This window comes from Pelmatolapia mariae, linkage group LG17, assembly GCF_036321145.2.
Source record: "Pelmatolapia mariae isolate MD_Pm_ZW linkage group LG17, Pm_UMD_F_2, whole genome shotgun sequence".
Classification (NCBI taxonomy): Eukaryota; Metazoa; Chordata; class Actinopteri; order Cichliformes; family Cichlidae; genus Pelmatolapia; species Pelmatolapia mariae.
Genome location: NC_086242.1, coordinates 13129959 through 13146491, shown reverse-complemented (window position 1 = coordinate 13146491; position 16533 = coordinate 13129959). Strand labels below are relative to the sequence as shown.

The 16533-nt window shown below is 40.9% G+C and overlaps 1 protein-coding gene across 1 annotated transcript in view; it reads right to left on the bottom strand.

Annotated features, from left to right (window-relative positions):
• The window catches only part of snd1 (staphylococcal nuclease and tudor domain containing 1), a 179297-nt gene that overhangs the window by 138655 nt on the left and 24109 nt on the right, over nt 1-16533 (bottom strand). The window contains exons 11-12 of the mRNA XM_063501056.1: nt 11129-11230; nt 518-618 (exon numbers count right to left, since the gene is read on the bottom strand). Coding sequence (XP_063357126.1) covers nt 518-618; nt 11129-11230 — 203 coding nt within the window. The remainder of the gene's footprint in view (nt 1-517; nt 619-11128; nt 11231-16533) is intronic.

The following is a 16533-nucleotide window of genomic DNA, read 5'->3' as shown; positions in this document are numbered from 1 at the left end:
GGATTATCCCGAGCCATTCTCCATCAGTACCAACTCGGATTGATTCGGCGTGACTCGATGCGGCCGGGCTCGCCTCAACTCGTTTTCCATTGCAATTGAGTACCCCCCTAATGTGTGTGGGTTTGTTATAGTAACGTGGCCGAGCGTGTCCTGTGACATAATTAGTACACAATGCGAACGCCACAACAAAGGTGGACGTCGAGGCATCAATATACCTCTCATACTGTGGCTTTTCGTGAGACTCTGGGACCACAGTGTTGTTTCTGTGTATCCATTTCCATGTGAAGCCATGATTCATCGAGTGATGACACTGACTAGCCAATCGGTGGCATACTCTGGTGATCGCCTCAGATCGCTTGGAACCCCAGGGGAGAAGGTACCTGGTACCAGGTACGATCACCTAATGGAAAACCCTGAAAACCGTGGCCAACCGACCCGAGTAGGTATTAATGGAAAAGGGGATTGAAACTGTAGAAAAGAATATAAAGCAGGTGACTCAGTGTGGTGCATGACTTACATGCCGCCAATTGTGACTGTAGCACAGGTACGCTCTGGGAAGGCAGGCGTGCCTTCTCCTGGACCAGTAGCTGCTCTGATGTAGTCCACTGTCACGTTGACCTGAAAGGGGGAACATAAGGCAGAGGTCAAAAAAATATACCAAGAGTAGAGAGACAAAGTGACGGCAACAACGGTTATGGTAATAATTAGTGTGAGAAGTGTGTTCTGGCTTATGTATGTGTATCGGGGTCTTTTCATTTGTCCCAGTTCTCAAGGTCACCCCCAGTCAGTGTGAATCACATCAGCCAGCACTGCAGATCTCCCCAGAGGAGGAGTATTAACACACAGTGGGTGTTTGGGACAACACACACACACACACACACACACACACACACACACACACACACACACACACACACACACACACACACACACACACACACACACACACACACACACACACACAGAGAGAGAGAGAGAACAGTGATAGAACCCAAATGACCCTACACTGTGTGTTCTCAACACAGCTCCCTGGGGATAGACTCCAATCCACCCACCCCGAAGATACAATTTTGTCACTCAGCTGCGTGCATGTGCAGGCAGGAGACAGGGAAAGCCTGCTTTGCGGGCTAGACACAGGCAGACAGCAGTAACAGCAGGGATGTAGCCATACCAGTATACACCATCGGTAGTTTAAGAGCTACGTCTCAACCTTGTCAGACAAGTGTGATAAGACGGAGGAATATTTAAAAAAAAGAAAAAAAAAAAGAATGTGGGAATTTGACTTTGCATCACGGCGCCAAAGCATAGACATGAGTCCAACAGACACAATGCAGGCAGGCCTAATACAGGGACATGAAAGAACAACGTTGGCCTGTCGTTAGATGGACAGAATGAGTGCGTAGCGACGTGAGCAGGGGAAAGGAAGAGTGCTGTGCTGTACTGTTCAACAGTAACTGCAACTGTAATTTCAGAAAGGAGAAAATACAAAAATAATAATAAAAAAAATAGAAAATAAACATTTTGTACTGGTTTTGTTTGAAATTGTTCTTAATGACCATGCCCATATCCATGGTTAGGCGTGGAAGAAGAAGAATAAAAGCCAAAGCAATGTAACACAAGACCCCGAGTGCAGGAATCAGATGAAAGAGGAAATAGTAAAAAGGAGAAAACCAACACAGAAAGAGGAGACTGGGGGAGATTTCAACATCCAAGCAAAATGTAATGCTGGATGCTATAAGCTCTGTATCTGAAATTCCAGTGGTTCCCCATTAAGCAAGGTGATGACAGATTATAACTCTGACCAGCAATGTTAGATTAGAGGAGTTCCAGGCCTATTCTCCACGGGCCATCTACCAGATCTCCTGATAAGGCAGAGCCATCTATAAGAACCCCCCAGAGGAGAGTGAAACAGAGGGGGAGAGGCAGTGGATGGATTAGAAAGTGGGGGAGTGATAAGGACAGTAGGAGAAGTGAGAGACAAAATGCGTTTGTTCTGCTGAGGCGACAAGCAACATGGGAATATTCAGTCAACTCTGCCAAAGGAACAAAATACTTGTTTTTCTTTTTACTATACACTGGCGTTTCTGCGTGTATACTGGCAAAGGGTTTAGCGTGAAGATGATTTCAAAAAGACTTCGAGTAATAGTTGTTTTTTTTTTTTTGTTTTTTGCAAATTTGTGTTCTGCAATAAAAAATATTGGCTTATCAAATGCGTGTTCTGTGTTCACATGCCTAGCCAATGAGGTCATTCTGAAACAACGTAAGGCTGTAGCCACAAGAGAGAGGGGGGGAAAAATGGATGTTGCTGCAAAAATTTTGCATCTTCAACCTTGTGGCACAGAAAAACTACACCGCAATCCCCTAAGTCTAAAGACGGGTCACTAGTTCAGTAAGAAAAATCAAATCTTCATTTCTGCTCTGAGTTACGATGTTGAATAATGGCCAACACAGTGGGCTTAAAGAACATTCGGAATTCACAATGATCAAATGTCATCGCTTCATTCTGCGTCTAAGGGTATAAGAAAGGTCTTTTTAATACCACTTTAATTTTAATATAATGCCAAATTTGCAATGGAGAGATGTCCACAGTGAAGAAGTTTGGAAAACCTTTGGCATACAATGCAGTTTGTTTTCTAAGTATTTCCAGGCATTGACTTTCACCAAGAGAAATTCTTATTCTCAAGCCATTTATCTTTAAACTTACATCTTAGACTGAGCAGTCTGGCTAGCAAGGCCTTCTCTACTGTTATCATCATGTTTGGGATTTACACCAGTGTGCTGTAAACCTAGTGGCCCATTGGGCCTAAACCAGGCCTGCTGAGAATTTCTGTAATTCTAATATTTTTTAAATGGTTAAGCTACAACTGTTAAGTTAGCAATGTCCTGTAACTCATCATCTTGCTGTTACCGTTTACCGTATTTTTCCTTTATACATTTTCATAAACATTAAAAAAAAACAAAACACTGTGACCAAGTAAGTTGAAGTAGCAAGCAAGCAGTTAGTAATGCAGTCAATGTGTAAGCTAAATGTATAGAGATGGCTAAAATAGCAGCACTGTGTGCTGTAAAATCTTGTGGGTCATGACTAAAATATTTAAGACTCATATCCAAGTGAATTTAAGACATTTTATTCATTTTTAAGGACTTAGGATTCATCATTTTATCCTATTATCTATCATAAGCATATGAATTGGTAAGTTTTGACCAGCTCAGTGAACTTAACCTTAAATACCTGCATCTAATGATTTCATCTGCCCAAATGGATCTTTGTGCAAATAATAAAAAATAATGCCTTAGGCCATGACTGTTACCGGCACGGATGCATGAAGACCAAGTCGAATTAGCATTCAGTGCAAACAACCTTTGTCAATAACGCAACATAATGACAGGCTCGTGACTGTGGGGTTGTCAAGCTTCCTAGAATGAGCTCCATTTGCGGTGGTCTTAAGTGAAAGGCTATTACAGATAACTTATGCTAAGCTGTGATACGGGAAAGGTACCATGTTGTGAGAAGCCCAGTATGGGTTCTGCATGATGGGGTTTCCAGACAGGAGCACAGTGACAGGCAGCTTATCTCAATAGCATGTAGGTGATTTATTTTTGCTCTAGCTAAAAAAAGAAAAGGAAAAAAAACAAAAAACCATGTCGTTTCCTGCACGGTCTATCTACCCAGCTCCCACAGCTTGTTCTTTTTGCAACTATTTAAAATGGATATGCCAACAAATACACACTTAAAAACTGGTAAAGATGCATTTGTAATCAAAGACTCCATTTAACAGTGCTAAAGCTTTTGGTGGAAATTTCACAGTTCAGCTGTCGCAGCATGCATACCAAGGTGATAAAAAAGAAAGCTGTGTGTGTGGGGGTGTGGGTGTGGGGTTGTTCGACATGCAGGAATACACACAGGTGTTAGAGCAGCCTCACCTGCACCTGGATGTTGGCAACACACAAGAGACTATCGCATATAAAAGACTGGACATTTTTAAGCTTCAGAGAGAAAAAAAAATGAGGAGAAAGAAAGAGGGATATCTAAGAAAATTAGTGCAAGATGAAAAAACGAGGTATGAAGGTACTGTAAGAGAAGGGAGACTGTGTGGGTGAGTGAACAACCGTTTGTGTGCAAGAGAGGTGCTTAGGTTGCTGCTGTGTTTTAGCAGGCTATAATCACAGCTGGCTATCATTTAATGAAGTGAGCTGTGCTGAAAAAAAAGAAAGAAAGAAAATACTCAGCCTGGGACAGCACAACACAGAGAGGATGAGGGGAAAGTAAAGGAGGAGGAAGAGGGAGCCCCATCTGGATTTTCAGCCATGGGACCTGATGACGCTTTGACTACCTGCTTTGCGTCTGCTTGAACACACATACCTCAAGCTTTTCCCAAACCAACTTTCACATTCACTCACTCACACACACCGCATCAAATACCACATTGCGCACACGCGCACACACACACACGACATATTCTCAATTCATTCACACACTGATGTGCACACCAATAAGAGGGGGAAACTCTGTCGCTAACAGTACTACACAAGCAGCTGCATAACAGGAGCCACTTTGAGCACGCAGGATTATCCGAATGTGCTCAACCCTGATAAGTGGCTTAATGCAACATTTCCATTCTACTTTTTTTCTGCTGAGGCTGAGACCCAGGCGCACAAGAAGCACTACTTATAAAGTTAGCCACATCAAGCTTTTTGGGATTATGTCACCATGCAAGCACTGCCATTTCAATGGGGGTGGCGATATAAATGAGAAAGACCAAGACAGTCAGTCAGAAAGACGTAGAGTGACATCAAGAAAGGAGAAAAAGAAAATGCCTTAGTGTATTTATAGCCTACCATAAAGGGATAGCTCAGGAGAAGTTCTTGGATATGAGGTAGAAGGAGTTACTGAAAAATTCCAACACCTTCTACTATTTGTCACATTTAAAAAACAAAAATCATCAAGTTTTAGTTTCAAAGTCTTAATATAAACATGATAAAAATTTAAGGAAATTAGCATGTGCCAATATGAAACTCAAAAATGTCTAGTCGCAGGAGCTGCTCAGAAGGTATTGAACCAATTCCTTTTTGCCTCAGAGCTATAGCCTCTGCTTGGGCAAAAAAAAAGAAGGGAAAAAAAGCAGTCTTTTGAATATGGATATTAGATATGCTTTATAAAAGTTCAAAAGCCCCATGCTCTCCTTATAGAGATGAGGAATAGGGGGTTTAACAGAAAGAAGAAAAAAAAGCATTTAATATAGCTTTATTCTCCTAAACCAGAGCGCTGGCATTAGGGCATTGAGCTGAGCACACTGAGACTGCTGGTTAATGCTTAGTCACGTTCTAGCAGGTTTAGTCACAGGGAAATCTGCTTGTTTTCCATTTCCCGTAATGTATTGCACTCTTGGGCTTAAAGGAGAAGCAGAGGGGAACACCTGTAGGTCGATATGATAGTTCAACCTTGTGACTGGAAGGGACCATTAGCGTTGGTCAACACCTGTTCGAGATGATGCTGAAATACACCTACTGTTATCTGACAGATCTGCAGTTAGAGGGAATCACATCCTCTGCTTCTTTCAGGGAAGACATGAAGCAGAAACTTCCAATTTACCCCCCAACAATATTGAGGTCAAATCTTTGTCTGCATTTGTGTCAGAAAGCAAAAGGAAGACAGGATAAAAGTGGGGCTTTCTCGAGCAAAATTTCAAGGGAAACTGTGGTCTTGGAGTCTGCTCCAAATCTGTCTCCTCGGAGCTCATTGTTCTGAGACAGGATGACAATAAGTGGGTCGACTAAACTCCTCTCCTTGCTGGATTGCAACATGCATCTGCACACTTGCATACCTGCATCCAACTTGACACCACAAGTAGGCCAGGGTAGCATGGATTAACATTAAAGCCTCGTGGGTTGGATTTGTGCTCAAAAATATTCCCCCATCATCATTTTTGGGGGGTTCAACAAAGCAGGTAAAGAACAACTCTTGTTCCTTCAAAAGTCGGGTACAGCTGAGTAACTATTTCTAAAAATGATACAATGTGACAAACAGTTTAACCTTGTGTCTTTGGAACAATAAAGAAACAGGAGGAAGGTAACATTCCAGAGTTGCTCTGTTATTGATTCACCAGTGAGGAGAGAGGAAGCTGTACTGCTGGCAAATGGGCTAGAGCTCTCCACTTAAACCTAACTCACTTCAAAGAGCCTATAAGTACACACTTGGGGGAATCCAACGTCAATACTAATCAAATGGTGAGGAATATGGTGGCATATGCTATATATACAGTTCTAAATTCATTCAGCAGTATGAAAAACATGCAGTCAAAGTCATAAAGGGATGTCTTCAGAGTAGGGACGTGCATGATTAGTTGTCTAGGCAACGGAAATATAAGTCGGTTAAAGTAATTATTCATACGCCATACATCCATTTTAGCATATTTATCCAATTTATTATATATTTTATTAAGGCACGATGGCAGTTGTCTACCCTGGTCTCTGAATCTCTTCAGTACTCTAATATAAAAGTAAAAGCTTTTATGTAGGCTATGTCAGCAGACATTCAACCACTCAGCTGCAGCAATGCATAACCACATTCTGCACCTGCAAAGAAACAAGGCTACTGGTGTTAGTACTGCTAGCATTAGCCACAATGTACAAGCTAATCTGGCACTATACGTTTGCAAACTGCCACAGATTTCAAGCAAAATGTACATTTTGAGTGTTGAAGAAGATAGTTAACAATAACAAGTAGCTTTTAAAGAGACAGAGAGACAGGAGATAGTGTTTACTCTCATCATTTAGATTATGCTTAATTTATAGTGTTTCTCAGTTTTAAGCTAGTCAAATAGTCATAATTTTTGTTCTCTTGTTTAAATTTTAACTAATTAAGCCACCACTCTAGAGTCAGTCTTTGATTAAATGAAACCATAGCCTGAAGCAGCAGAACTGTACAAAGTTCTTTTAAAAAAGAAAAAAACCCAGTTTGAGTCAAACTGTTTTGACAGCAAATATGTCACTTAAATGCACTTTCTATGAAGTTCATTGTCTTTGAAATGATCTTCAACTTAATAACAGAGAAGGGAAGCACGAGGGCAGATCTTAAGAGAAATGCCATGTAGAGAAAGCTATCGGATGATACTGTAGCAAGAGAGATGGTAATTTGCCTCGGGTATTAAATGTTCTGTGGGAGTTCTTTGCGCCCTGCACATATTATAGCACTGATTAAGTGGTCAAGGTTGATTTTGCATGCAGACAAACAGATCCTTAATGGCCACCACTTCCAGCTATACCTTGAGTGATCAAATCTTTCATGAAGTGTCATGAAGCAGTGCTTCCACCTGCATTTAGAGCCGTCTACATGTGATTGGATCAGCCAGGATTCATTTGAATACACTGGGCAAACAGGGCCAGTGATTCAATCCTGTGAAAACATGCATAGTCAACACACTTAAGACACTAACTCCTTTTGACGCACACACAATCATGCGTACTTTCCTCTGCGATAAATGCTACAAAACAGCGATTTGCCAGAGGCTTAGAGAGACACAGTAAGGCTTTAGCTGAGTTGACTTTTGAAACACCCGTGGGTCTAAGCAAGAAATACCGTGAAATCAAACTTAGTATAAAGACAGTGCAGACTGATATGAGTAATGTCACATGTTCTGAGTTGCATGCCATTTGTACTTGCATGACTAAACAGTTAATGGCTACAGCGCACGAGTGAGGGTTCTGATGCATGTTTACATATACGTCTCAAGCTCTAAATTAAGTGTATATGTATTGTGACATCATCTATATGCATGTCCATGCACCATAAACACATGAGCCACTGTTTGGTGGACAAGCCCTGCAGACAAGCCTTTATAGTCAACATGACATTAGGCTGACACATGCATATTTATCACAACACTGTCACATCTTTTTATACCTTAACAAGGCTATAGGTTTCTATTCCCACTACCCGCACGCTCATCTGTCCAAACACAAACACCACAAATAAACAGCGCGATCATTATTCGCACTTCAGTCGCAGAAGCCGGCTTACGGCTGAATTTTCTATCATTAAAAAAACATTAATGAGTATGATTAAAATGACTGTGATGAGAGGCTGGGACGGAGATATGAATCTCACTCTCACACAGAATGCCAAAAGTAACTCTATTGGCTTTTGGCTTTGAGTGGGTGCATGTTTTTGTGTTTATCAGCCTGCACTGCCAATTTTTTTTTTTAACTCAGTTGAACAGTTATGAAGGTGTGGGTGACATGTTGGCTCCATTTATTGTAAGGCTGCTGTAGTTTGGCCCCATTAAATCTCTACAATTGTTTGGTACATTCTCGTACCACTGGAAATACATGCTGAGACTTCACAAAGCACACAAAGGATGGATTTGTTGAGGTCTAAGCTCCAAAATTTTGGAAGTCAATTGCAAAACAGTATTGAATTTATGAGTTAACTTCTATCTGGGGAAGTCATTTTGTCAGGGTGATTGCGCATAATGACAGTTTCCATCAATCTGTGTTCGCAACTGCATTTCCATGTAAATTTCTGCAATCTTTTCCATCATGGCCCTATTATTATATGGCCCCTGTGCATCTGACAAGTTTTAAACTTATCTTTATGGGAAAACATAAACTATTATTTGGCTCAGGCAATGGACAAAAGCTCTGGGTCTGCCGCCTTCTCTCCATGCATTACTGCCACTGGAGGTGGGAAAATTGCCACTGTAGCACAATGAAAACAATGTAGGTGTAGCGTACATATGAAAGACGCAGAGTTATACACTAAAAGGTAAAAATGGAGAACAATTCCATCTTACAGACCAATCATTTAGCATAAAGACATAAAACTAACCTAGTGTTTTAATTACATAGGTAAAAAAGGCAGACACGAGAAGGCTGTGAATCTGAATCATGAAGGAATTAGGATGGACAATGAAGGCCATCCAGGTCACAGATTTTTGGTTAAATGTAAAATGCAAGTCCTGAAAAGAACTGCATTTGTTAGTGACATTAATGTCTAAAGAAATCGGCAATTAGGAAGATGAATGATTCTTTGGTCATCCTTGTTTCCACGCTTTATCTAATCCCTCACCCGTCTGGTCTTTGCTTCTTGAGTTTAATAATCAAATCACTATTCCATCTCCTGATATGGTAGCCATTATGTTACAATGGTCAAACAGACTGAAGCACTGAAAATCTCTGAAATGTTATTTATGTTGCAACACAATTTCAATCTTCTCTGTCTACACATAAGAACTTTTTTGTGCTATTCTTGGAATCATTTTATTTGCATTTCATCATGGTGAAAATGAAGAATATGGCTCATGCGTCCAATTAAAAAAAAAACAACAACAACTAATCATCGCCAGAGAAGAAGGTTAGAGTTCATTTTTTAATGTTCCACAAGCAAATTGCTGGCATGCTAACTTCACGTGTAAAGTTGATGTAAATACAGCTCCGCTTGGAGTCTACTAGACACCTCTTTATACAAGTCCTCTGAGGCGCAGCTGTAGTAAAGCTCATTCAGAAATATGCTCAAGCTTCCAAAATTGATAAGTTCAATGCAATTGTTTGTGGAATTTGATGTATGAATAATATGTCATTTAATTATTTGCGTAAAAAAAAAAGTCATAATCTGGTTCCTGAGAGTGTCCAAGATAATAACTGCGATCTTTATGGTGTTTAATTCATTAATTGAGATGGACTTGTGTGTCTAAAAGAGTAAAATATAAGCTTTATACAAAGGAGTTGAGAGGAGTCCTTAACCACACCTAAGAGGATGTCCCGGCAAGCCCTGTGCATGTTCACAAATGCTTGCTTTTCATTACGTTTGTGAAAATTAAATGTGACAGAGTGAAAAAAGGGCAGATGAATTAGCTCTTTATTTTGAAAAAGTTAAAAGATGCGCTACACAGATTCTTAAGCCAAATTAAGTTAATGAAAGTAAGGATTCAGACTGTAATCAACATCATTTAAAATAACAATAAAAGTCTTTTTTTCTTGATGACCTCTAACTGCATATCTGCATCACTAATACCGCCTGACTCTACCCGTCTGAACGTGCTTCGAGGTTGCTGGCAGATCACCTGAAAAGTAGGGTAACACCCCAAAATAGCAGCTTGTGCTGGGCCGCAGCAGAGCCGTGTTGACTATAACTGAGACAAGCCGACAAAAAAAATTGAAAATCAGATGCCTTAGGATCGCAGTTGATGTCGCTGGTACTCTGAATTGCTGTGAATTAGTCTGAATGTGTCCCGGTTAGAATTAATTAAGTCTTACAGACGTTTATTAGCTCCCTGCTCAGTCGCTATTTATCGATAGACTGATAATTAAATCCAACATCTTCCCTTTCATCATTATTAAAAGCGCCCGTGTGCCATTTGAACCTCAAGCGTTCATTTGTTTGTCAGTTCTGAGGCTGGCAACATCTCCATTTAATACGCTTTCTTTCTTTCTTTACAGGTACTTTGAATAAACCTCTTCATTCACTGGAAGGTTTTGGGTGTTGCGTGGAGTCTTGAGCAGGTATATTACGCATCATAGATCTAATTACACGGTTTTACTTAGGGGACCCTTCTCCAAAAACTAACCTGTGCGTATGAGACGGATAAAAATGTAGTTTTGGTAAGATTCACAAAACCAACTTTAATTTATTAGCTCAATTTCACTTTAATAAACTAGATAAAATTCTCAAGCTATGGTGCGTTCTCTGGAGTGCTCTTCAGTTCACTGCTGGTTTCTGCTGGGTCAGATGTGTGTAAATCATAGCAGCCCCAGCTCCCTCCCCCAGGGTGTACAGACCCGGTGGATCAATAGACACAAGAGGGGGAAATCAACATTGCTTGTTTAAATGGAGCATTGGGCCAACACCAAGCCCTAGGGCATCTACCGGGAGTACTTGGTATTCACACTAAGAGATGGAGAGAAATAGCTATCTAACTTGAAATGTATTTGGATACCACTGGGAGGGAAAGGGTGTTGGAGCAGCTACATTAATTTCTTAAAGCTGATAAGAGGTATTCATTTTGATTCACACACACACACACACACACACACACACACACACACACACACACACACACACACACACACACACACACAGGGCAAAACTGGTGAATGCAGGTGTGTTTGTGTGACTCTCAGTGGTTCTTACCTTTTTACCAATGAGCTTCTTCCTCAGGAACTCCCGGGCCTCAAACATGTAGGGGATGTCATAGAGGGGACGGAAGCGTTTGTCTTTGTCCTTGTTCTTCTCCTGAAGAGATTGATAAGTGATGAAGGAGGTCAGGATCAGGATGCGGGGAGGACAGGAGAAAATGAAAAGAGAAAGAAGGATGGGGAAGGAGAAAGTTATTCATATTGCACTTTCTACAACCTCTCATAAAAGAACATGCACCAACTCTGATCTCAAGCATACAGACAAGAAAAAACATTTTTTCCACAAGGTCAACTTATTTGTCCCTTTTTCACTTTCCATTACAGTCCCCGGAACTAACAGAAATATTTAGAGCGTTGCACATCTTCCTCTTGACAAAAGCATCTGTTACTTTCAGTGCTGACACATTACACAAAGAAATAATCAAATGTAGCATTATCAAAGTAAAAAGACACGAAAGGGCCAAGGCAAAGAGAAACATGTTCAGAGGTGAGCTGGAACATTTTCATTTACACGAACTTGAAAACACCTGTTAACTGTTAAAAGTAAAACATTATTCGCACCTTTTTAAAGGTAAATGAATGTTCAGAATGTTTGTTTTTTGTTTATTACACTTTAGAAATACTGATTCTTCAAACCCTATCAAAACAATGACCACATGCTTTTTACGGACACAAAGCAGGAATTGTCTGAGAGGAAGTATAAGAATGCTTGGATGACTTAGACTCAGATAAAAAAGTATTCCAATAAGGTGGTCTTTTAATCATTTGCGCATTCACACAAAGATATTTTGACCAAGGGAGCCCAATTCTTGCAAGCACACACTCACACACACAGCTGCAGACAAAAACTTCCCTCAACACGATCACCCACTCTGTGACAGCAGCCGGCCACAAATAGAACCCATTTGCATTTTCAAAGGAGGCTGAGGTTTTGTGTTGCTCCCAGAGAGAATAAATGCACATGTGTAATAGAAACAGACGCACAAACGCAGAGTGACAGGTGTAGTTTTTGCAAGGGTATGAGAAAAAGACGAGGGAAAAAACTGAATGCACAAAATGACAATGATGCAGTGGGAAAGTACGACAGACACTAACAGGAGAAAGGAGGCTATGAATGACAATACCAGTATGCTCGCCACCCCTGCCCCTCCCACGCTCTTCTATGAGCGCCATCATTATCTGTCATACAAACAGAACTGAGTCTCCTTCAAATGAGCACACAGGCTTGGATTAATTCCTCATTTCCTTCTGTCTTCAATGGGGTTCATTCATTTTTAATGACTCTCCAGTTGTTCGGAGCTGCCAGGTGTGGCACACAGCTGGGCAGATGGATGTGGAATGAGACACATGGGGAGCAAAGGATGTATGAGAGTGCGTGCGTGCCTATGGCACTAAGGCATTACGGTGTTTAAAACTAGTCTTGTTAGAGGGTGGGGCAAACTTTACCTGTGAAAAGGAAAAAAAAAATCAAAACGTCCTCAAAAGAAATACACTCAACTGCCCTGGAACAAGAATGGGAATAAACTAATCTACCTTCAAATAGCCTTTCTGTAACCATAATGAAATTGTAACGACCTTTCAATAGTTGTTGCTTCCTTCCCTTCTACTTTCACTAGTGGAGTCTGTGCAGGATCAGACTTCAGGGCTAATCTCAAATATTCCAAGTGGAAATCCCTTTACCACTCAGACAGGAGCCAATGTCTTCCATTTTGTGTCAGTCGGGGCATATCGCCTGGGAATTTCATCCCTACCAAGTCAGTTGCACTGGGATAATGGGGCCTCTTAGGACCATTGCCAGCCAAGCCTCCTGCATTTAGTGCCTGAGCTGCAGACACAGCCATCCAACTTCTGGGGATGAGAATGACTGACGTTGCTGGGGTGAAATAAATCATTTGGAGCATATTTTCCTTAATGTCATATCACACCACATTAACTCAACATTAAGACAGTTCCAAGATAATGGACTCTGGTGTTTACACTGGGATTCTGATAGAGACAGATACAAAACAACAAGATAACTTCAATGGAGAAAAGCAAAGAATGGGCTTGAGAAGAGTGAGAAAGGAGGAAGACTCATTTCTAACTAATAAGCTGTTTCATGGTGTAAAGGTAGCCATGTCACTGAGGGCCAAGAGTGTAAATGTCAGCACTCTATGCCAATTAGGCACAAGGACTGAAGAAGTAGACCAAGAGGACAAAAGGTACTTCTCCTGCATCTTTTAGAACGTCTACGGGGAACAGAGCTAGACTGAGTGGAATGTGGAAAGGTGAAAGAGTCGGAAAACAAGAAGATGAGACAATCAGAGGAAATGTTACAACTAAAAAAAAACCCACACACAGGCAGTAGGGAAGAACACACAGGCAATCATTCTCCAAACCAATGCCCATGTCCGGCATTATCCACTGGACAACTTTAAACTTGTCTTAAAACTCACCTTGGCTGATAGTATTCTTGTCACCACCATGCTAAGCGAGAAATTGAAGGGGAAAGCTATGTCTTAAACAAAAACAGCCGGAGCTTTAGTGAGACAAGGAAGCGCTAATGCCTAATGACTGCAACAACTGCCCAGTATTCTCAGTGCGGTCCAACGTTACTGCAGTCTAACTTGTGCTATGCTGCACAACAAGGCCTAACAAATTTGTGGACAATTTTAGCGCAATTCAAAGATTTTCAAAATAAATGTCTCTCTCTGCCAAACAAGCATGACATAAAGCTATTTGCCTTGATGAGTCCAAGTCTTCAACTTTGGAGTGGAGAAACCGACATCACCCACACCCAAACAGTCTAATATTATCATTTGAAAATGATAATAATAGCAGGCTACAGAGATACAGGTGTCTTCATAAATACAACTCAAATACAGAAACATTTATTTAATCATTTATGCAGTTATTTATAGAAGACGATGCTTAACTATTTAAAAAAAAAAAAAAAAAAAAAAAAAAATCCATCCATCTTTCTCCCACTTATCCAACTGGGATGGAGCCCATCCCAGCTGTCATTCTCAGATTAATTTGGAAAATGCGTGATCTCACAGATTTTCCCATCGAGCAGCTACTACACCAATGTTTATAACATTCTCAGTACTGCCCACAGCACATTCAGCTGTTCATGCAACTGAAAATAAAGTGGTGTAGAATGAAGTACTGCCTTAGTGGGTAAAGTTGCTTTAATAAAAGTTCAAAAAATGTATTTTCAATATCCCATATATTGAAAGTGCAATATGTAGACAGTGGTGGCATCTACACAGTACTGTTTTTATTCCCCATAAATACTGTATTGGCCTCAAAAGTCCACTACTGGTCAGACTCTACCATAAACCGCTATTATGCAGCTGCAGGAAGGTTGCAGAGAGAGGAGAGTGTCACTGCTTTGTCTCAGCCATAACCCACTAAGAACAGTTTGCTCTCAGTGTCCTCGGGGGGAGTTTTGTTCTATTTGGGGTAAATTCCCTTCATTCTAAATTACCCGCTACAGCTCAGGAATCGTGTCTGACGATTGCATAGGCATGGCTCTGGCTGACTTGTACAGTGTCACAGGGCTGCAGAGTCTAGGCTGCAAATGTGTGGATGCTCGTGCTGGGAGCATCTGCAGCTTCTGGGGTGAAATCATGACTCAGGAGCATGTCACACTTTGTGATGCTTGGCTTTGGTGTTGGGGGAAGTGTACAGTACTGGGCTTGGGGCCCTTTCTTCATGAACACTTGTTTTTTTTTCTGGGTTTTTTGTGTGTTTTTATAACACCATTGTTTCTCTTTTTTCCCCCTCCTATGCATTTTGGCCTTTCTTCCACACGCCAAAACAATTTTAGGTCACTGAAAACAGACCTTTTGGATAACTCCTTCCGGGGTTAAGATAATCAGAAACTCTGCAGCGTTGACATGTTGACAGGCTTCTGATTGGCCAACATGGCTTTAGGGTTTAGATTATATCGCCGCCTGTTGGTTTGGCAGTCTCTTGACAGCACTTCAATTTTGTTTACGGGTTCTCTTATGTGGGAGGGATTATTTAGTTTGTTTTGAGATGACCGCTTTAAAAATCTTTTGTACGTGATCTCTGGGGCTTAGTTTTTTGGGGTTTGCATGTGTGTCCCAGACAAGATGGGCACTGTTTTTTTTATTAAGCACTGCACAGGGAGGCTTAGACAAACAGTCAGCATTTAATATTGTATGCCCATTAACATTACTAAAATATGCATGCATAAACAATAAATTGCTGAGGTAGGCTGGGGTGGAGAGATAGCACTACAAAAAAAAAAAAAAGAGAGAAAGAAAAATTACTGCTCGTTATAGCGTACAATCCAAAATTCATGCAGGATATGAATAAGTCATTGCTAAACCGACTTGAATTGATTCCACAACAGACACAACAAACAAACCTGTATTTCACAATGAAATTACCCGCAGCGCCACCAAAACAAACAGCCTCTCAACTCATGATTAGCTGCTACCACACGGGTAAATATACTGGGACAGCTGGGACAGGTTTCAGCCCATGTTCAGATTGTTCTGCTATTAATAAGAATGTCAAACACCAACTGCAACTTAAATCATCACACTTGCTGCCTGAATAAGAGAGCTACACTGCGACTTAATGTGCTTTTGTTAAAAAAAAAAAAAAAAAATTAAGCTTCTGAAGCAGACGGTCGAACTTGGCCTGCAGACGGACAGAGTGATGGACAGACTGATTAGCTGGAGCTCTCCATGTCTTTTTTCCTTTTTTTTTTAAGCCAATAAAGCCAAAGTCATTCAACTTCTAAAAGTTCAGCGCCAGATAACACTGCACCTATCTCAAAGAGAAAGCCCCACAAAGCTTATAAATGACTCTTATCTAAACAAATCCTGTTCAAAAGGTGAAAATCAGTACTGTAACCGACATCTTTCAGATAATCTTCTAATGCAGCTTTTTAAATATCGCCCCCTCTTGTGCTCACACAGAAACAAAAGGAAGCTAAGCCTCTACTTTTAAAGTACAGACATCTAAAAAGTAGGAAAAGCAAAATAAATAAATAATTAAATAAATAATAAAAGAGAGGAGGGGTACTAGCAGTTCCCAGTGTGCCTCACCCAGCCAGTGGCGCATAAGTGAATCACGGGTGGGGTGACCCTCCTCCCTTGTCATCATGCTACCAATCTTGAGGTCAAAGCATTTCTTGCTAGGCTTTTAGGCACGCTCCGAGCGCACACACTGCTTGACACAAGATTTTGAGGATGAGGACAGAAGTCAGGAGGAGGGAGAGAGGGAGGAAACCAAAACAATGAGCCGAGTGGGAGAAGATAAAGTGTCGAACACAAAAACACAGCCGACAGCAAATGAGCCTTTCTGCTGAAAGATTTGGTAATTATACAGCTGGATCTCTATAATTCTTTACAAAATCTGAACGAGCATGACTTTTTTTAA